Source organism: Trachypithecus francoisi, unplaced genomic scaffold (genome assembly GCF_009764315.1).
Source record: "Trachypithecus francoisi isolate TF-2019V2 unplaced genomic scaffold, Tfra_2.0 Lachesis_group5, whole genome shotgun sequence".
NCBI lineage: Eukaryota > Metazoa > Chordata > Mammalia > Primates > Cercopithecidae > Trachypithecus > Trachypithecus francoisi.
Genome location: NW_022681470.1, coordinates 124129823 through 124152044, shown reverse-complemented (window position 1 = coordinate 124152044; position 22222 = coordinate 124129823). Strand labels below are relative to the sequence as shown.

General features: G+C 37.8%; 1 protein-coding gene across 5 annotated transcripts in view; it reads right to left on the bottom strand.

The window, feature by feature from the left end:
- The window catches only part of DPYD (dihydropyrimidine dehydrogenase), an 881134-nt gene that overhangs the window by 291690 nt on the left and 567222 nt on the right, over positions 1-22222 (bottom strand). For all 5 annotated transcript variants that reach the window (XM_033199100.1, XM_033199098.1, XM_033199103.1 and 2 more), the window contains one exon: positions 16586-16669. In XM_033199100.1, coding sequence (XP_033054991.1) covers positions 16586-16669 — 84 coding nt within the window. The remainder of the gene's footprint in view (positions 1-16585; positions 16670-22222) is intronic.

Genomic DNA, 22222 nt, shown 5'->3' with positions numbered 1-22222 from the left:
AATCCATGAGTTGCTTCTTCACTCTGTTAATTGTTTCCTTTGCTGTGCAGAAGCTTTTTATTTTGATGTAATCCAATTTGTCATTTTTGGACTTGTTGCCTGTGATTCTGAGGTCAAATCTAAAAAATCATTATCTAGACCAATATTGTGAACTTTTTCTTCTATGTTTTCTTCTAGTAGGTTTACAGTTTAAGATCTTATATTTAAGTCTTTAATCCATTTGATAAGATTTTCATAGGTATTTCACTGTGTAGATTGCTTTGGGAGATAATATGGACATTTTAAGAAACCAATTCTTCTAATCCAGGAATGCAAGATATATTTGGTTTTGCATCTTATTTAATTTCTTTCATTAATGTTTTACAATTTTTAGTGCATGGGTAAGTTTCTCACCTCCTTGGTTAAATGGATTCCTTTTGATTTCTTTTTTATATAGTTCATTGTTAATGTACAGAAACATCATTTATTTTTGTTTATTGATTTTGTATGCTGAAACTGTACTGTGGCAATTTATTAGTTCTAACAGTGGTTTTTTTTTGGGTGGAATCTTTAATTTTCTAAATATAAGATCATGTTAGTAAAGTAACAATTTAACTTTTTTTCTTATTTGCATGCATTTAATTTTTTTTCTCTTGCTTGATTAGTCTGGTAAGGCTCCTGCTTGATTGGTCTGGTAAAGACTTCCAGTACTATCTTTTTAAAATAGATTTAGGGGATACTAATGTAGTTTTGTTACATGGATATATTGCATAATGGTGAAATCTGGGTTTTTGTATAGCCATCAACCAAATACTGCATATTGTACCCATTAAGTAGTTTCTAATAACTTAACCCTTTTCTACCCTTCCACCCTTCCAAGTCTCCAATGACTATTTTTCCACCGTCTATGTCCACGTGTACAAATTATTTAGCTCCTGCTTATGAGTGAGAATATGTAATATTTGACTTTCTGTTTCTGAGTTATTTTAGTTAAGATAATGACCTCTAGGATTCCAGTCCAAGATGGTCAGACAGGAACAGCTCCGATCTGCGGCTCCCAGCATGATTGATGCAGAAGACGGGTGATTTCTGCATTTCCAACTGAGGTACTCGGTTCATCTCATTGGGACTGGTTGGACAGTGGATGCAGCCCATGGAGGGCGAGCCGAAGCAGAGCGGGGTGTCACCTCACCCGGGAAGCACAAAGGGTCGGATGATTTCCCTTTCCTAGCCAAGGGACGCCGTGAGAGATGGCACCTGGAAAAACAGGACACTCCCACCCAAATACTGTGCTTTTCCAACGGTATTAGCAAATGGCACAGCAGGAGATTATATCCTGCGCGTGGCTCAGTGGATCCCAAGCCCAAGGAGCCTTGCTTACTGCTAGCACAGCAGTCTGAGATCGACCTATGAGGCAGCAGCCTGGCAGGTGGAGGGGCATCTGCCATTGCTGAGGCTTGAATAGGTAAACACAGCAGCTGGGGAAGCTCGAACTGGGTGGAGCCCACCGCAGCTCAGCAAGGCCGACTGCCTCTGTAGTCTCCACCTCCAGGGGCCAGGCATAGCTGAACAAAAGGCAGCAGAAACTTCTGCAGACTTAAATGTCCCTGTCTGACAGCTCTGAAGGGAATAGTGGTTCTCCCAGCACAGTGTTTGAGCTCAGAGAATGAACAGACTGCATCTTCAAGTGGGTCCCTGACGCCTGTGTAGCCTAACTGGAAGATACCTCCCAGTAGGGGCTGACACACACCACATATAGGCAGATGCCCCTCTGGGATGAAGCTTCTAGAGGAAGGATCAGGTAACAATATTTGCTGTTCTGTAATATTTGCTGTTCTGCAGCCTCTGCTAGTGATACCCAGGCAAACAGGGTCTGGAGTGGACCTCCAACAGATCTGCAGCTGAGGGACATGACTGTTAGAAGGAAAACTAACAAACAGAAAGGAATAACATCAACTCAACAAAAAGAACATCTACACCAAAACCCCAACATCAAAGACCAAAGGTAGATAAAACCACAAAGATGGGGCGAAATCAGAGCAGAAAAGCTGAAAACTCTAAAAACCAGAGCACCACTTCTCCTTCACAGCTCCTTGCCAGCAGTGGAAAAAAGCCGGATGGAGAATGGCTTTGACAAGTTGACAGAAGTAGGCTTCAGAAGGTTGGTAATAACAAACTTCTCCGAGCTAAAGGAGGATGTTCGAACCCATCACAAGGAAGCTAAAAACCTTGAAAAAAGATTAGATGAATGGCTAACTAGAATAAACAGTGTAGAGAAAAACTTAAATGACCTGATGGAGTTGAAAACCATGACACGAGAACTACATGCCGCATGCACAAACTTCAATAGCCGATTTGATCAAGTGGAAGAAAGGGTATCAGTGAGTGGAGATCAAATGAATGAAATGAAGCGGGAAGTTTAGAGAAAAAAAAGTGAAAAGAAATGAACAAAGCCTCCAAGAAATATGGGACTATGTGAAAATACTAAATCTACGTTTGATTGGTGTACCTGAAAGTGACAGGGAGAATGGAACCAAGTTGGAAAACACTCTTCAGGGTATTTTCCAGGAGAACTTCCCCAACCTAGCAAGGCAGGCCAACATTCAAATTCAGGAAATACAGAGAACACTACAAAGATGCTCCTCGAGAAGAGCAATCCCAAGACACATAATTGTCAGATTCACCAAGGATGAAGTGAAGGAAACAAAGTTAAGGGCAGCCAGAGAGAAAGGTCAGGTCACCCACAAAGGGAAGTCCATCAGACTAACAGCAGATCTCTCGGCAGAAACTCTACAAGCCAGAAGAGAGTGGGGCGAAAATTCGACATTCTTAAAGAAAAGAATTTTCAACCCAGAATTTCATATCCAGCCAAACTAAGTGTCATAAGTGAAAGAGAAATAAAATCCTTCACAGACAAGCAAACGCTGAGAGATTTTGTCACCAGCAGGCCTGTCTTACAAGAGCTCCTGAAGGAAGCACTAAACATGGAAAGGAACAACTGGTACCAGCCACTGCAAAAACATGCCAAATTGTAAAGACCATCAATGCTTGGAAGAAACTGCAACTCACGGGCAAAATAACCAGCTAACACCATAACGACAAGATCACATTCACACATAACAATACCAACCTTAAATGTAAATAGGCTAAATGTCCCAATTAAAAGACACAGACTGGCAAATTGGACAAAAAATTCAAGACTCATCAGTGTACTGTACTAAGGAGACCCATCTCACGTGCAAACATACACATAGGCTCAAAATAAAGAAATGGAGGAAGATCTATCAAGCAAATGGAAAGCAAAAAAGAAAGCAGGGGTTGCAATCCTAGTCTCTGACAAAACAGACTTTAAATCAACAAAGATCAAAAGAGACAAAAAAGACCATTACATGATGGCAAAGGGATCAATTCAACAAGAAGAGCTAACTATCCTAAATATATATGCACCCAATACAGGAGTACCCAGATTCATAAAGCAAGTCTTTAGAAACCTACAAAGGGACTTAGACTCTCACACAATAATAATGGGAGATTTCAGCACTCCATTGTCAATATTAGACAGATCAATGAAACAGAAAATTAACAAGGATATCCAGGACTTGAACTCAGCTCTGCACCAACCAGACCTAATAGACATGTACAGAACTCTCCACTCCAAATCAACAGAATATACATTCTTCTCAGCACTACATCACACTTATTCCAAAACTGACCACATAGTTGGAAGTAAAGCACTCCTCAGCGAATGTAAAAGAACAGAAATCACAACAAACTGTCTCTCAGACGAGAGAGAAATTAAATTAGAACTCAGGATTAAGAAACTCACTCAAAATTGCACAACTACATGGAAACTGAACAACCTGCTCCTGAATGACTACTGGGTACATAATGAAATTAAGGCAGAAATAAACGTGTTCTTTGAAACCAGTGAGAACAAAGACACAACGTACCAGAATGTCTGGGACACATTTAAAGCAGTGTGTTGAGGGAAATTTATAGCACTAAATGCCCACAAGAGAAAGCAGGAAAGATCTGAAATCGATACTCTAACATCACAATTAAAAGAACTAGAGGAGCAAGAGCAAACAAATTCAAAAGCTATCAGAAGGCAAGAAATAACTAAGATCAGAGCAGAACTGAAGGAGACAGAGACACAAAAAAATCTTCAAAAAATCAATGAATCCAGGATCTGGGTTTTTGAAAAGATCAACAAAATTGATTGACCAGTAGCAAGACTAATAAAGAAGAAAAGAGAGAAGAATCAAATAGACACAATAAAAATGATAAAGGGAATATCATCACTGATCCCAGAGAAATACAAACTACCATCACAGAATACTATAAACATCTCTACACAAATAAACTAGAAAATCTAGAAGAAATGGATAAATTCCTGGACACACACACCCTCCCAAGATTAAACCAGGAATAAGTTCAATCTCTGAATAGACCAATAAAATGCTCTGAAATTCAGGCAATAATTAATAGCCTACTATCAAAAAAAGTCCAGGACCAGATGAATTCTACCAGAGGTACAAAGAGGAGTGGTACCATTCCTTCTGAAACTATTCCAATCAATAGAAAATGAGGGAAACCTCCCTAACTCATCTTATGAGGCCAGCATTATCCTGATACCAAAGCCTGGCAGAGACACAACAAAAAAAGAGAATTTTAGACCAATATCCCTGATGAACGTCGATGTGAAAATCCTCAATAAAATACTGGCAAAGCAAATCCAGCAGCACATCAAAAAGCTTATCCACCATGATCAAGTCAGCTTCATCCCTGGGATGCAAGGCTGGTTCAACATACACAAACCAATAAACATAATCCATCACATAAACAGAACCAATGACAAAAACCATATGATTACCTCAATAGATGCAGAAAAGGCCTCTGACAAAATTCAACAGCCCTTCATGCTAAAAACTCTCAATAAATTAGGTATTGACGGAACGTATCTCAAAATAGTAAAAGCTATTTTTGATAAACCCACAGCCAATATCATACTGAATGGGCAAAAACCAGAAGCATTCCCTTTGAAAACTGGCACAAGACAGGGATGCCCTCTCTCACCACTCCTATTCAACATAGTGTTGGAAGTTCTGGCCAGGGCAATCAGGCAAAAGAAAGAAAGAAATGGTATTCAATTAGGAAAAGAGGAAGTCAAATTGTCCCTGTTTGCAGATGACATGATTGCATATTTAGAAAACCCCATCGTCTCAGCCCAAAATCTCCTGAAGCTGATAAGCAACTTCAGCAAAGTCTCAGGATACAAAATTAATGTGCAAAAATCACAAGCATTCCTATACACCAATAACAGAGAGCCAAATCATGAGTGAACTCCCGTTCACAATTGCTACAAAGACAATAAAATACCTAGTAATCCAACTTCCAAGGGATGTGAAGAACCTCTTCAAGGAGAACTACAAACCACTGCTCAACGAAATAAAAGAGGAAACAAACAAATGGAAAAACACTCCATGCTCATGGATAGGAAGACTCAATATTGTGAAACTGGCCATATTGCCCAAGGTAATTTATAGATTCAATGCCATCCCCATCAAGCTACCAATGACTTTCTTCACAGAATTGGAAAATCTACTTTAAATTTCTTATGGAACCAAAAAAGAGCCCACATAGCCAAGACAATCCTAAGCAAAAAGAACAAAGCTGGAGGCATCACGCTACCTGACTTCAAACTATATTACAAGGCTACAGTAACCAAAACAGCATGATACTGGTACCATAACAGATATATAAATGGTGCTGGGAAAACTGGCTAGCCATATGTAGAAAGCTGAAACTGGATCCCTTCTTTACATCTTATACAAAAATTAATTCAAGACGGATTAAAGATGTAAATGTTAGATCTAAAATCATAAAAACCCTAGAAGAAAACCTATACAATACCATTCAGGACATAGGGATGGGCAAGGACTTCATGACTAAAACACCAAAAGGAACGGCAACAAAAGGCAAAATAGACAAATGGGATCTAATTAAACTAAAGAGCTTCTGCACAGCAAAAGAAACAGGCAACCTACAGAATGGGAGAAAATTTTTGCAATCTACCCATCTGACAAAGGGTTAATTACCAGAATCTACAAAACTTAAAACAAATTTACAATATAAAAACAACCCCATCAATAAGCTGGCAAAGGATATGAACAGACACTTCTCAAAATAAGACATTTATGCAGCCACAGACACATGAAAAAATGCTCATTATCACTGGTCACCAGAGAAATGTAAATCAAAACCACAATGAGATACCATCTCACACCAGTTAGAATGGCCGTCATTAAAAAGTCAGGAAACAACAGATGCTGGAGAGGATGTGAAGGAATAGGAATGCTTTTACACTGTTGGTGGGAGTGTAAACTAGTTCAATCACTGTGGAAGACAGTGTGGCAATTTGTCAAGAATCTAGAACTAGAAATATCATTTGACCCAGTGATCCCATTACTGGGTATATACCCAAAGGATTATAAATCATGCTGCTATACAGACACATGCACATGTATGTTTATTGTGGCACTACTCACAATAGCAAAAACTTGGAACCAACTCAAAGGTCCATCAATTATAGACTGGATTAAGAAAATGTGGCACATATACACTGTGGAATACTATGCAGCCATAAAAAATGATGTGTTCATGTCCTTTGAGGGACATGGATGAAGCTGGAAACCATAATTCTGAGCAAACTATCACAAGGACAGAAAACCAAACGCCGCATGTTCTCACTCATAGGTGGGAAGTGAACAACGAGAATATTTGGACACAGGGCAGGGAACATCATGCCCCGGGCCTGTCATGGGGTGGGGGGCAGGGGGAGCGATAGCATTAGAGAAATACCCAATGTAAATGACAAGTTAATAGGTGCAGCACACCAACATGGCACATGTATAACTATGTAACAAACCTGTCCACTGTGCAGATGTACCCTAGAACTTAAATTAAATATATAAAAAAAGATAATGACCTCTAGTTCCATCCATGTTGCTACAAAAGACATGATTTCATTCTTTTTATGGCTGAGTAGTATTCCATGACATCTTTATCTATATCTATATAGATATTAAAAGAGAAGAGATACTATTATCCCTTCATATATCAAATTTCTTCCATGTTACCCAAAACACAATTACAGGAAAAACAGGAGTGGCAAGTCTGCCATGTTGTTTACGGTTTTGGTGTGGTCAAGGAAAGAAAAAAAGTTGGCAAAGGAAAATTGCAACAAAGTTTTCCATTCACTTAATAGAGGGTTAGACATTTTACAAATAAGAGAAGAAGGTTGCATGTTCTTTTCTGATGAATCATGAACACATATTAAGGTTAATGGAATTTGCAACCTATCTGTGAGGACTTTCAAATCTGAATAGACCCAGTAGCAACAAACAGGGAGAAATGGGCAAAAACTCAGGCAATCGACCCTAGAAAAACTAAATAAGAAATAAGATGAGGAAAGAGTCAAAGATGTTTAAGACTTCTCAAAGGGAGTAAAATTGGAATTCATGCTTTAAATTGATTTCTCCTTAAAGATAACCTTTTTTTGTAGAGGACATATATTCACTAAGCATAATGATACTTAAAGTGGTTCTTGGTGAGAGAACAAAATCAAAGTTAGCTATAAAACAAAACTGTCAATAAGATCTCTGCAATATAAATAATGTCAAGAGTGACTTCATGTTTGTATGAAATCTGTGATTATCAATAAGCATCACCTCATGTTTGTCTGGGGAGTTTTAATAGTTCTCAGAGAATAGGACTTCCTCAATGATCATGACAAAAGCCACAGAGCCTTCAGTGCTCAGCCAATACTCTTAAGTTGTAAAATGCCATCATTTTAATAAATTTATTTTCCTTGACTTACCTTATCTCCTTCTCTAGTCAGGCAAATCCACACGCCTCCTTCCTGACAGCTCACCCATCCCGGATGGAAACCTTGAACTGATTGCACCATAAAAGACTGACTCTACCTCAGCAGGAAGTGTGTACAAATTTCTCTCTGAGGTAGAAGTACCTTAATTTTAAGGTCGTTGTGAAGGTGGTGCCTCTGATGCCTTTGTTTAATTTGTCTTATTCCTTATCTTCTCTCTTGCCTTATCTTGAACTCTTGCCTCTACTTTCAGCTGCTGAGTGCTTACCAGTTTTCTGGTCCAATGTTGCTTTTTAGCCTGATATGCTGCAGACTCCTTTACTCTCGAGTCTTTTGTGGCTTCTAATACATGACTCGGTCTTGTCCACCAGCTCTTCCAATATTCTAGGCTAGCTGGATCACATAACTAGACCCTCCCTTTTGCTGCCAACATTCATTTCTTAGCAATCTTGGTTTCCCACCTTGTCTCGACTCTGCCCTGGCAATCTCTATTATTCTTCTGTGACATTACATTATTTGAACTCTTTATGAAATCATGAACTAAGACCATAGCCTCTCCTCCATCTCACCTCTGTCTCTCTTTATGACATTTTTAGTTCATCCTTATGCTATAGATAACAAATACATAGAGAATTCTGCTATATTTCTCAAACTCACTGTGATGTGAACAAATATTTGAGAGTGATTTTTGAAAAACTTAAAAAAATACTTTCGCTCCTTATTTCTGGAATAAAACAAATGATGAGAACAATAAAAACCAAAATAAGTTTAAAAATACATAGTTAGCTGTTTTTCCTGTAACATTCACCAGGCTGGAGTGCAGCTGTGTGATCTCAGTTCACCACAACCTCCGCCTCCCAGGCTCAAGTGATCCTCCCGCCTCAGCCCCCCAAGTAGCTGGAACCACAGGTGCACACCACCACATCCAGCTATTTTTTGGGTGTGTGTGTTCAGCAGACACAGGGTTTCTCTGTGTTGCCCAGGCTGGTCTCAAACTCCTTAGCTCAAGCAATCTTCCTGCCTCAGCCTCCCAAAGTGCTAGGATTCAGGCATGAGCTACCATGCCTGGCCTATATATAATGTTTTTTCACTGCCACATAATGGTTGGGCTACACAGAAACAACAATATTTCCTGATCTAGAACTGATAATTCAGTTAGATTTAAACGGTGTTGCTTTTGACTACAAAAATTATAATTTCTTAAAAGAAGCAAACATTTTTATATCATTACAAACATTAATAGCTATAATTGAAAAATTCATAGAAAACCAGCTGTAGGCAAAATATTGACAGTTATATAAATGTCTCTTACAGATCTCCTGTAGTTTATCTACTTATGTAAGCAGCCACGTCTATTCAAATGGCTGAAAATTAAAATCAAATAAAAAGTTGGGCAACATAATATAGTATAAAGCAAAGATTTCTTTTTTATTAGAGATAGTTTTTCTCATAAACAAATTGATAATTTATTTTAAAGAACTTCAAAAATTATAATGCTATGAGGAAAATAAAATAGGATGAATTCACTGTATATGGCTAATATCAGATTTTAGTCACTTTTGCAGAAGCTTATACCACACAGTCATTTCTCATGTTTCTTCACAGAACTATGTTATTTCACGGTGCAATGATTTTCAAACCTATAAAAGCGATGTCTCAGGGGATCATCCCACTGAGGCCAACCTAGTCTATCCCATACTTATCCAGTCAAATCATAGACCTGGAATTCCAACTCTCTAGCCCAAACCTACATGTTTCCATGCTGATTACGGCACAACTAAACATCACATTCAGGATAATTATCCACAGACATAGCTCATAGAGGCTGAAGTCACAAGGAAGGAGAGGAATCAAGAACCTGCAGAGGATGTCTCAGGAGCACATACCTAATCAGTATGAAAAAGCGAACGGAACTCAGCAGTGATCCTCATCTTAGATTCCCCATGAGAAGCCAGGGAAGTTACTGTGGCTTCAGTTTGTTGTATTTTACAAGTGCTGGGGCTCCCACATTCTTTTCTCTAACCTTTGGGATTTCTTATACTCCTGAACTCCTGAGTTTCAACTCTGGGAAATATGGAAAATACTATGACTTCTTAGCTGTTTTGGCTTTAAAAGAGTGTCTTCATATGGTCCCCTCCACAGACATCTATGGGGGTCTGATTCAAGCAGGGCTGTGGTCATTGCTCCCTGGACACTGCATTGCATATGAGCTAGAGGGCCTGTTAACCCAGCTGCTGAAGGAAGACTTTATTTCCCAGGGGAAATTCTAGCACATCTGGGGCACTGTGGTCCTCACACTTGGTTTGGATTCTCTTCCTGATGACAGACGTCTGCTTTCTGGCAAGGGTAAGGGTAATAATCTGTGGTTAATGTCTAATGAAAAAATGTTGGCATGTTGAAACAGAAACAAAGCCTCTCTCTCTTTTTTAAAAAATAAACATACAGTTTTGTGCAAATTAAGTTTGAACACAGAACAGATCATGAAGGAATTATTAAAGTATTGCTCTGGGTGGTATTTGGAGCAATAAACTTTAAAACTCAATTTTAAGGTTTATCACTTTTAAACCTTTTATTCTGGCTTAGCTAAATCATCATGAAAGTAGGACTTCATATGTCTCTCTGATGACAAAACTAATGTTTAGACTGCGTTGAACATTCTAATATTTAAAAATTCTATGCATAGAATTGAACAATAACATTAAATGCAGGAAGGGGAACGTGAGTTGGCAAGATACAACAGATGATAACAGTGTTATTGCCATCTTTGTTCAGGTCCTTACTCTGCCCGTAAAGCTACAGCGGTCTTCTCTCTGATTATACTATCATTTTTGAACTTTCTATCCAAAGAAATCATTACTAAATTAGTGTACACTAAATAGTTGTGCACTTTTTAGCAATCATACCTACAATGAAGGCATTCAAACCACTGAACAATTGGAATCCATCGAGGGCTAGGGAAATAACATCTTTGTAGCCTCTTGGAACTGCTTAGTAAAGAAATCAAATCCTCTGACAGTGATTCAAACTCTAGGTCACTACAGATTCAGATGTGAGTATGCATTGGGTTTCTACCTTTAAACCCTTTCAACATATATTATTCTTCCTTCCTCATGGAAAGTTTGGTTGACTGATAATATACAACCAGCTCATGAATTAGAATGTCATTTGAAATAGAATTAGAGAGGTGATTTCCATTTGGATAATTGCAGCTGAGAAGGTATAAACTCCAAGCAGAAGGAATAATAATTGTACGCAAAAAGTTATAGTAGGGAGTAGCCAGGGTAGTGCACTGACTTTTCCTGCTTGACCAGAAACTTTGATACACCAAAATAACACAGTTGGGAATACTAGACAGAGCACCAGACAGGGGTCAGTAACAAAGGCACTAAAGCTGTGGGACTTGCTAGTTGGTTACCTTAGGCTAAGGTAGATTAGGCACTTTTCTGGTCCTTCATTCCTATCCTGTATATAAGGGAGATGAATTGGAAAATCTTTAAGGTTCTTCTCAGTCACAAAATTCTGTGCTTTACTACGCCCCATCATCAATTCAAGGAAAAGAAGTAGGCAGCTTTAGGTTTTCTGATGGTAGGAAAAAGAAAATCATTCCAAGAGGATTACATGACTTGTATCGAGAAGTCCTGTGGAGCATGCTGCGTCTTGCTCTTCTTTATTGCCATATGGAAGATAAAACAGGAAGACAACGCCTCTTACCACATAACTCACTCCACTTACAACTCCTGGGCAACTATTTTTCTTTTGATAGCTGACGGAAGGTCTAAGAATTAAAGGTACTGCCGGCCAAAGAAGGCAGCCCAAAGACAACAATGTCAGGAACTCAGAGGTTCAGTAAAACTCCTGGGGAAGGTTGGTCTTGATATGTAAAGGTGAATCAGAAAGAAATATACTGGTCAAATTCACGTTTGAGAATGAACACATATTCTTAGTCAAATGTTTGCTACTATTTACATGTACCAGAAACAGTGTCAGAGGAGCCTAATTAAGGTCTACCTTCTTATTGTTGCATGACAATGCAGGCCAGGGAAGGCCATATCTTGTCATTATTTTAACAGAAATAATAGGATTTTTTTGCCACCTATTGTTGGCAATAATTTTAAAAACACAACAACACAAAGGCCTACTCGAGGTCTATTCAGTACTAGCCTGAACTGGGTAAGAAGGTTCTGCAGGATGGAAGTAAAAAATTTAATGTAATTTTAGTAGGCTAAAAGAGGGTTAGTACTCAATGTGATAGGAACATGTAGCATGTAGGAAAAGGGGAAGACCTCAAAAAGGTGTCATTTTGGCTGAATTTTATAGAATTGGTTATAATACAATTACATCTATTAAGTAATATGCTGTTACAGAAAATGGATTTATATAAATTGCATGTAGACAACTTTAAATCTGAATGCTAAGACACCAGAGAAGCACCTTTAGTCGCAGGAGACAGAACCTAAATAGTGGATTCACGTTTGCTTGTAGTTTCATATATTTAGAGAAATGAAATTGAATTATAAACAAACTTTAGAGCTTATGTAATCCTGCACTTAATTTTCAGTTAATAATATTGATACTTAACATTGATATTGGAATATCTACTTATTAGGAACTGTTCTAGACAACTGCCCTTTATTCAGGCTACTATCAAATCAAAGCGCAAGTCTGGAAGCCATTGACCAGATCTTTGACCTGGGAAACTCGAGGGCCTCCGCTTTCTGAAAAATGAAATCAAAACTCATCCGGCTTCAGAGGGTTGTTAGGAGGGAATGGAAGAAGAGTTGTATTTTATTTTTCACGCTGTAATACAACTTTGACTCTGTTTGGAATGAACACAACCCAAACTGAATGATATTTTCACCTTTGCTTGAGCCTCAGGGTTATTGACACCATTAACTAAAATGGAAGTGCAGCCTCTAGTAGAAAAGACCAAGGGTTCTATCCTAGCCACTTTAAGTACAAGATGTCTACTTAACCAATCATAGCCTTTTTGAGCAACTGCTGCTTAGATTCTCATTTGTCAAAGTAAAATATACCAAAAAGCGAACAGCATTAGTTAGGGTAAGCATGAGTAAAAACAAGAATCACAAGTAAAATACTGCCTTAATGCAGGCTAAGGAAATGTTAGTGTTTTTAAAAAGAGCAACATATTTTCTTAATCCAGTCTATCATTGATGGGCATTTAGGTTGGTTCCAAGTCTTTGCTATTGTAAATAGTGCTGAAATAAACTTACGTGTGCATGTGTCTTTATAGTAAAATGATTTATAATCCTTTGCTTATATACCCAGTAATGGGATTGCTGGGTCAAATGGTATTTCTGGTTCTAGATCCTTGAGGAATCGCCACACTGTCTTCCACAATATACACCATGGAATACTGTGCAGCCATAAAAAAATCAAGTTTATGTGCTTTGCAGGGACATGGATGAAGCTGGAAGCCATCATTCTCAGCAAACTAACATAGGAACAAAAAACCAAACACCGCATGTTCTCACTCATAAATGGGAGTTGAACAATGAGAACACATGGACACAGGGAGGGAAACATCACACACCGGGGCCTGTTGGGGGGTGGGGGGTCCGCGGGGTGAGAGCATTAGAACAAATACCTAATGCATGCGGGGCTTAAAACCCAGATGATGGGTTGATAGGAGCAGCAAACCACCATGGCACATGTATACCTATGTAACAAACCTGCACGTTCAGCTCACGTATCCCAGAACTTATCTTTTTTTTAAAAAAGAGCAACATAATAGGCGCTTGTTTATTTCTTTAGTTGTTTTTGTTTTAACAATGCTCTTTAAAGGTAGTTTAAAAATAACAGTAGCCTGCTATTTTTAATGTTAACATTATCAGAATATTAAAGCTTAAAGGGGATTTCGAGACCATTTAGTTCAAATCCCGTATTTTAGAGATGGATACTTATCCTTCAGGAGAGCAAGTGGCTTGACCAAGGTGACACATGGCTGATGGAATGAATACATGAGACTACTTTTAAACACTCAGCCATGCTGAGGTGTCTTAAGATTTGATATGAAGCTTTGATTTGAAGGAATATACAATACAATTTCCCAAGGTCAGCTTGAGATTCTGTTTCTATAAATTTCATAAATAAATATGGAACCTATAATGCTGTACAGTATGGATTATGGCCTTCCCTCTTCATAAATTTCATGATTTTTAGTCACTTATTTTACATATATAGGTATATATATGAGCTTATATATATGTGTATATATATCACTGTTAGATCTATATAATGTTGATTACATACAGGCAAATTAGGTACAAAGGCAGCATTTTTCACTCATTAAATATTTGTGAGAAAATGTTTGAGATAAAGGAGAAAAAAATCAGGTATTTAGAGAGGAATGTGTACTGAACAAGAAGGTGTCTCTGGCAGATAAATATTTTAGCCATGGAACCAATAGCATGTCTAATTCTTGAAGCAAATATTGATCAGATTCTGACCATGCATGCAGCTCTGTGCTTAGCACATAGTAAGTTTTCAACAGATGAAATGCAAGACCACATAGCAATGGGGAAGAGGGACTAGAATGATTCTTCAGTCCCCCACCACTGAGTATAAATTCTTCATCCCACCAATTGGCAAGTGTTCAAGACTTTGGAACTTAGGGAGGTAAAAGGAGAAGCAATGGGAACAGGAGGCAGAGAAGGGGTAAAAGGAACCAGAGGAAAAGGTGAATAAGCCCGAGTGCGTTTGTGCTCACTTCGGGAAGTCAGAGTCACAGGAAAGCATTTTTTAAAAAATGCACTAATATTCTAACTTCTCTTTATTTAAAATATGGAACATTCATGTGTCCTCAGGCAGAGAAATCATTTAAAATATGTTGGAACAAAAATGATTAAATTCGCTTTATTCTTCAATTATATAATTTACAAGAGAATATCATTCAAAAGAAAATTTCTAAACTTGGCTGATAGGAAGAATTGGTTTCAGTTTTAGAGATTACAACTAATAAGTGAAATGGAAATGTTCCTAAATTTTCTTCAGCCAAGATATCATGGTTTTTGGAACATGTGTTTTCCAAGAGTTTTCAGAAAGCTTAATGATATCTCTGACTGCAAAGTTTTAGCATTTGGCATTCTCATTCAGCCAAAGGCTGTGCAAAACTTTCTGTGGCTAAATAACTCTCTAGAAAGGATACACCTAAGACACTTAAAGGCTGAGTAAATTCAGATGTGCTCATATAGCAAAAGCCTACTCCAAAAAATAAACTCAGGTGGGACTAGGGTAACATTTTCAAAATAATTGTCATATTTGTGGCAAGAGAGAAATATTGAATTGCATTCTCCCCTAACAAAGCAATCAATAGATTGAAAACCTCCATAGCTGTTTCTATCCACGTAACTAAAAAATATTTCAGTTCTGAGACTCAGAGACTGTGAAACGAGTGGAGGGACAATCTTGACTTGAGATGGGAAAAGAATACTAACTCAGCCCCCATTCCAGGTGTCCTTTATGGAATCCTTTTCATTGTAATCACATTACCCATCTTAACATGTTAATATCTAATCATGAGACTGATAAAAGTCATGATTCGATGTCATGATATTTTCCCCATACTGGGTAGTTCTGAGTCTTGGTTCTGTTACCATGTATCATAGTTACTGATCTTCTGGGCAATCTGTTGCGAATGGAACAGAGAATATACTTGAAAAATATTTGACTAGACCCTCCTTTCCTGTTGTTACATAACAATGGTTTCTCCTTAAGTCACAAATCTATTCTGCATGTTAAATATTTACAAAGTACTTTAAAATTCTTCCTGACTGCTAATACAAAGATAGCAATCTATGTTCATTTGAATAAGCAGAAATGTTTGTCTTCCCAAATTAAGGGCCTCTGAGTTTAATTCAAATCAATTTGATGACTAGAGAGAAAAAAAAAAAAAAAAGCTGGGCATCTACTAAGTACAAGGCCCTGTGCCAGACATGGAGATAAAAGTAAACTTTCCAAGACTAGACAATCTGTCAGAAATTACTACATTTCATACTATTTAATTCACACCATTTCCTTCTGGGCTTAAAAGCTAAATTATGAGATACAAAATACTCACCTTTTTAGCATTAAGTTTTTACAGTGCTCCTTAACATCCAACGTGGTAACTAGTTACATAAAGATGCAGTATTTTCTATATATTAACATATTATTTCACATTGTGTTCATTAGGCTTTTGAAAGTATTTTAGTATGAAGGTTCCATTTATTGTATCCAAAATAAAAATAGCATCAAAGTCTTTTTGCAACTCCCCAAACACAGTTAGTGAATAATGATCATATGCTAAAAAATGTAAAATGCAATTTGTGCTGTGCCCCATTTACTACAAAATCACTACGAACAATGCATTTTGTACAGTATATTGCTCCAGGGAAACTGGATCAGCATCAGGAATGAATAAAGAACACTGCATTTGAAATCAGCTAATTCTGCTTCAGCGCTTTTAAAAACTATTTGTTATGATATTACTTACTGTCAAGCACATAATGTGATATTTTCCTCAATAAAACTAAACAGTTGCTATAATTTCAGCTTCCCTCATTTTCCACTTTTTAAGCACTAAATATTTAAACAATGCAGACCTGGAAGTCTCTAGCCAGTCATCTGATCCATGCATCTCCTTGCCTAAGGTATAGTAACTATCCATACGGGGACCTGTTATGTCACACTGACATACTTAGTGGCAGCTGTCAAGGTCCTTACCTGCCCACAGGCCAAGCCCATTCCTCTTTCTCCCATGCCATGTGGACACGATAAATTTAACTCCAGGGCATCTGCTCCAGAATCCTTTAAACAAGAAAGGAAAACGAAAGAAAAGGCAACGCTTTATTTATATACCAATAGGCTTCCACCATCGATAACAAAATTCACATTTGTCAAGTGTTAACTATTCTGTTTTCTGCATCACGGCTATCTTGTGAGGTATATTCTAACTCTCTCAAATTAAGGTCTATATAACAACCACCACCACAACAACAATCACACACCAAATATTTACTGAGTGCTTATAAGGGGCCACTCACTGCTCTATATGCTTTATGTTTGTTACCTCTAATTCTCATAATCTTTGTATTATTATGATACCAATTTTACAGGCAAGTGAACTGAAGCATAGGGAGGTTAAATGACAAGCTTGGTTATTAGGTGACACAGTAGAGACTGTAACTCAGATCTGTTTGATATCACATTTATTCTTTCCTAAACAGCTTCTATTTTTATGGACACAAATCTTACTAATTTTGAATAATTGACGCTTGGAGTAGGCATACAAAGAAAAATGTAGTAGGCTAGCTAGAATGAATAAACAAAATGTAAAATGTTTTTAACTGAAAATCAACATTATCATATTTTAAAATAGCTTATCTAAGAAATAGGAAGTATTGATAGTTTTGTCTTAGTAGTGATAGGAATCCTTCTTGTTTAAATCATTAATTCCTTAGTATACAAATAGATCTTATATAAATGAACAACATAATTCATTCTAAGTATTCTTAGAATATTTTGAGAATCTTAGAATTTGTGGGAAGTCTTCTGCAAAGAACTTGAAGAATAAACAAAACACTTTTAAAAGTTATTACAGGCCAGGCATGGTGGTTCACACCTGTAATCCCAGCACTTTGGGAGGCCGAGGCAGGCGGATCATGAGGTCAGGAGATCGAGACCATCCTAGCTAATATGGTGAAACTCCGTCTCTACTAAAAATACAAAAAATAGCTGGGTGTGGTGGCGGGCACCTGTAGTCCCAGCTATTTGGGAGGCTGAGGCAGGAAAATGGCGTAAACCCGGGAGGCGGAGCTTGCAGTGAGCTGAGATGCACCACTGCACTCCAGCCTGGGCGACAGAGTGAGACACAGTCTAAAAAAAAAAAAAATGGTTATTATCGTGGCCGGGTGCAGTAGCTCACATCTGTAATCTTAGCACTTCGGGAGGCCCAGGCGGGAGGACTGCCTGAGCTTAGAATTTCAAGACCAGCAGGGCAACACGGTGAAACTCCATCTCTACCAAAATACAAAAGATTAGCCGGGTGTGGCGGTCTGTGCCTGTAATCCTAGCTACTCGGGAGGTTGAGGCAGGAGAATCGCTTGAACCTGGGAGGCACAGGTGGCAGTGAGCTGAGATCAGGCACTGCACTCCAGCCTGGGCAATAGAGCGAGACTCCATTTCCAAAAAAAAAAAACTAGCTGATTCAAATTTTATATTCTTTTACCTAACTTCTATAATTTTTCCAGTGCCATGGTTTATTTTTCAGTAAGGCCAACTAGAAGCTTGAATTGGTTACAACAGTATTTTAACAGGTTTATCACATGCAAAGACTTAAAAAATAGTTCACTACTTTCTACGTACACTAGACCTTTCTTTAGGGCAACAGTTGTTTCTTCTTTCTCTTTCCTTCCTGATTGTTTAAGATTTTAACCTATTTTTTCCTGCTTTATGAATTTTAAGTAGGACCTCAACAAACTTAGGAACTCCAGCTAGTCATTTCTCAGTTTATTTTCTTGCCTATCTTTATTCATTAGTGAGTCTGCTTTTTCTTCTGCACATTTGTTAAAGTCCATTTGATCATTGAGCCTGTTTTTTAACATGGTTTCATTATGGTTTTGCTTTCCTAATCCAATTTTAAAAGTCTTCATGTTATTTGAGAATTGCTGAAAACCATGCTTCTCTTTCTTTGATGGTTTGGTAGTGAGCATGGATGAGCACAGCCTGCTGAACCCTGAGTTCAAATCTTATGCCTGTAGCTAAGGAATTGGGGATGATATGTACAAGTCAGTCAACCTTCTTTGTCTCCAGCTGCTCAAGTGTCAACTGTGGATAATATGACCTGTCTCAAAACCATGCCATGCAGTAATTACCAGCTTAGCGAAAAGACTGTATAGTGCAAGTATATGCTTATAACATGTTTCTTATTATTTCCTGGTTACTTCAAATATTTCCTTTAGACTTGTCTATTTAACTGAAATGCAGCAATTAATAGCAAATCAATTCAACATCATTTTGGATTAAATAAGGCTTTGCAAGGTAATTGTATACATATTTACGTTATGCATATTTTATTTCAAACTTACACCTAGCTACCATATTACATAATAATAGCTAACATTAATTCAGCATTTACAATATGCCAGACACTTTACTATGTCCTTTGTATGTTTTATCTTACTTTATCCTCACAGCAACTCTAAGAGGTAGGATATATCATTATTTCTACTTTACAATTGATAAAAGTGAGACATAAAGAGTTCAAGTGATTTATCCAACATCCCACAGCTTATAGCTGATAGCAGGGTTTTTAACCCAAGCATTTTGAGTCCAGGACCTGCATTTATGCCCACTATCATAATTTACTACAAATCACTTATTTTATGGCTGGAGTTGTCATAGCATGTTACGAAAAACATAACAGCTCGATATCCTTACAGCTTCCAAGTCTGAAGCAAAAATGAAAATACTTTAAAATCATCTGTCCAATATAAAATTTTTTCAATGACTATTATAATTTCCCCAACATTATACACATATACAAATGCCCACTCACCACACACACCTGGAAAGGCCTTTGAAATGTGCATCCAAGTCTCAAAAACAGACAATGCTGTTCAAGGTGACACCATGAGAACAGGAACATTCATGTGGCCTCTGCTTGAAAATTCCTGTCTCAGGATGCACACCACCTTAAAAGGCAGTTAATTCCATTTCCAAGCAACTCTAACCATTCAAAAAGCCTTAATTGCTGAATTAGCATGAAATGTTAAATTAACTGAAATTGGGCATGCATTCTGATTCTTGTTAGTCACAAGCTTTTTAGTTTAGTCACTTACCCAGAGTTGATTCTACCTCACCTAAATGGTTTTAAAATAAAATATCCTAGTGATGGCAGTGACATAGGAAATACACTGTTACTAATTTCCTACATTATCTATCTATCATCCACTTATATACAGTAGAGTGTATGTGTGTGTGTGTGTGTATATATATATATAGATAGTGTGGACTCTGAGCCAAACTATGGGTTTGAATCCCACTTTTACTTCATCCTATCTGTGTGAACTTGAATACATTATTTCACTACTTTTGGCCTTAGCTTCCTCAAAAAAAAACATAAAAAAACAAAAAAACAAAAAACAAACAAACAAAAAACATCAAGTCAGTGATAGTTAGAACTCCAAAAAACGTTAAAAATTAAAAATAAAAATATATTTAAAAAGTGGAACTAAGTGACAGAGTTGTTGTTACAAGGTATAAATAAATCTGATATTTGCACAGAAGAATTCTAGGGAGATGTATTTTTAAACGTTTCCAAGGCTAATACAGGAAATGAGAAGCGCCAAAAGCGAAAGTTTATTTTTTACAGTTTTAAGTAAACAGAAAATAATAATAAGAGCTTTAACATATATAAAAGTTTAAAGAGGAGTGATAAAAAAAAGTAAGTAAATGACTTCTGGAATATAGTAAATACTATAAAGGTGTACACTATCTATCTAAATACTTTATCTGTCGATCTACCTACCTATCAATCATCTACCTATCTAAATACTTATTTATCCATCCAACTAGACCTCTGACTTGTCCTTCCTCTGCCTTGATATGAAAATGATTTAAGATAACTCACCTGGTCCTACATTGTCTGTACCTCAGGTGGGAAAGGAAAACTATCCTAAGAAATTCTTGGAATATGGCAGTGGTATAATTTTTAAAATTCTCTGAATCACTTTATAAAAACACCCAGAGAAACTAAGGTGGCAAAACCACAAATCCTTGTGCAACATACACAACTAAATCAGGCACAAAGCACTTCTCCTCTCTTCTCCTTCTTTCCTACCTCTTCCTTTCTTTCCTTTACCTTCCTGATCACTACAGCTCTGAAGTCATTGGTCAGGGCAAGGTAAGGCAGGTGAACATGAGCATTTGAGGAGCAGCCATGAGGGCCCAGTGTGGGATGTCATAGCCTAAGCAGAGCAGAGCCATAAGGACGTCTACATGGCCAGTGGCATGGTGTGGTGTATCACAGCCCAAGTGGGAAGGGAAGACTTCCATGGGTGATAGGGGCTGGCAAAGGACATCAGAGCTCAAGTAGGGTGAGAACGGTGTACTGTAGTGGGGCATGAAAGGCACAATTATTGGATCCCTCTTAATTTCTTCTGTTAAATGAATACATGGGGTCAGATGTTGACTTTCTAAGTAGCAATGCTATCCTCTAGTCTCAACTATCCAAAACTGGAGTTAAAGTTCTCTAGGATCTTAAAATTCTCTGAGATAGACCTGGGACAGGTAAAACACTCTTGGCTTGGGCCCCACTGGACATAAAGTCAGTTACTATCTCTCATCTCCAGCTGCATGTCTATCTCCTGTGATTCCATTCTGTCCTGTTTACTGTCCCTGTTCAGAAACTTATATACAACTGGTCCTACAGATTTCTGTAATGTGCCTCTGTCTGATTTTTACCTCAAACTATTTGAGATTTCTAACTCTCACAGCTATTAAATTCATGACATATTGCTGCCCAGATTCAGGTAAAAAAAGAACTGATAGGAACCTGGCTTGTTAGTGTTTTATTTTGGCTCTGCTAGGAATAGTGTGGGAACTTGGTTTTAGTGCCTGTGCCTTTCTGCTGGATCTTCCTTGTCTCTTCCTACCAAAGGTGGTCAGAACCTTGGCAATCCCTCATCAGGTACCTGACTTAACATCATCATCATTGGATTTTAAATCCTTCAAGTTCATGGGTGCCAAATAAAATACCACTCTTCCCATTTATTCTGTAAAGGCTTCCTTTTTGCTGGTCACATGGCAATACTCTAACTGTATACTTCTTTTTTACTTCATTCAACAAATATCTGCTGGTAGAGAAAGCCCTATGCTTGGAATTGAGGCTTAAGCAGTGAACCAACCACACAGGGGTCTCGATCCCCATGGATATTATTTCACTACTTACATTACACAAATACATTATTTGTGTAATGCTTTCTAATAAGCAGGACAGAGGAACTATTAGTAATGGCTAATGACACAACTGTTAATCACCATTTTATTATATGCTACAGAGGAAAAGCACAGACAGAGGTAGATCCAGATTTTGGGGAGCCTAATGCTTAAGTAATTTGGAAAACCCTCTTTAAGGAAAAAATGATAACCAAACATTGTAAACACAGAGTTAGGTACAGGAACTTGGAAATGGTTCACGCAAGTAAACGCCCTGAAGCTTAAGCTTCATTAACTCTCTGGTCAACCGGTCTCTGAAGACAGGGGCTTAGAATATAGGACGGAGATTTAACCTATGTGGTTGGAGGCTCAGGGTTGAGGAAAAGAGAACATTGCAGGCCAAGGGAACAGCAAACGCTCTGA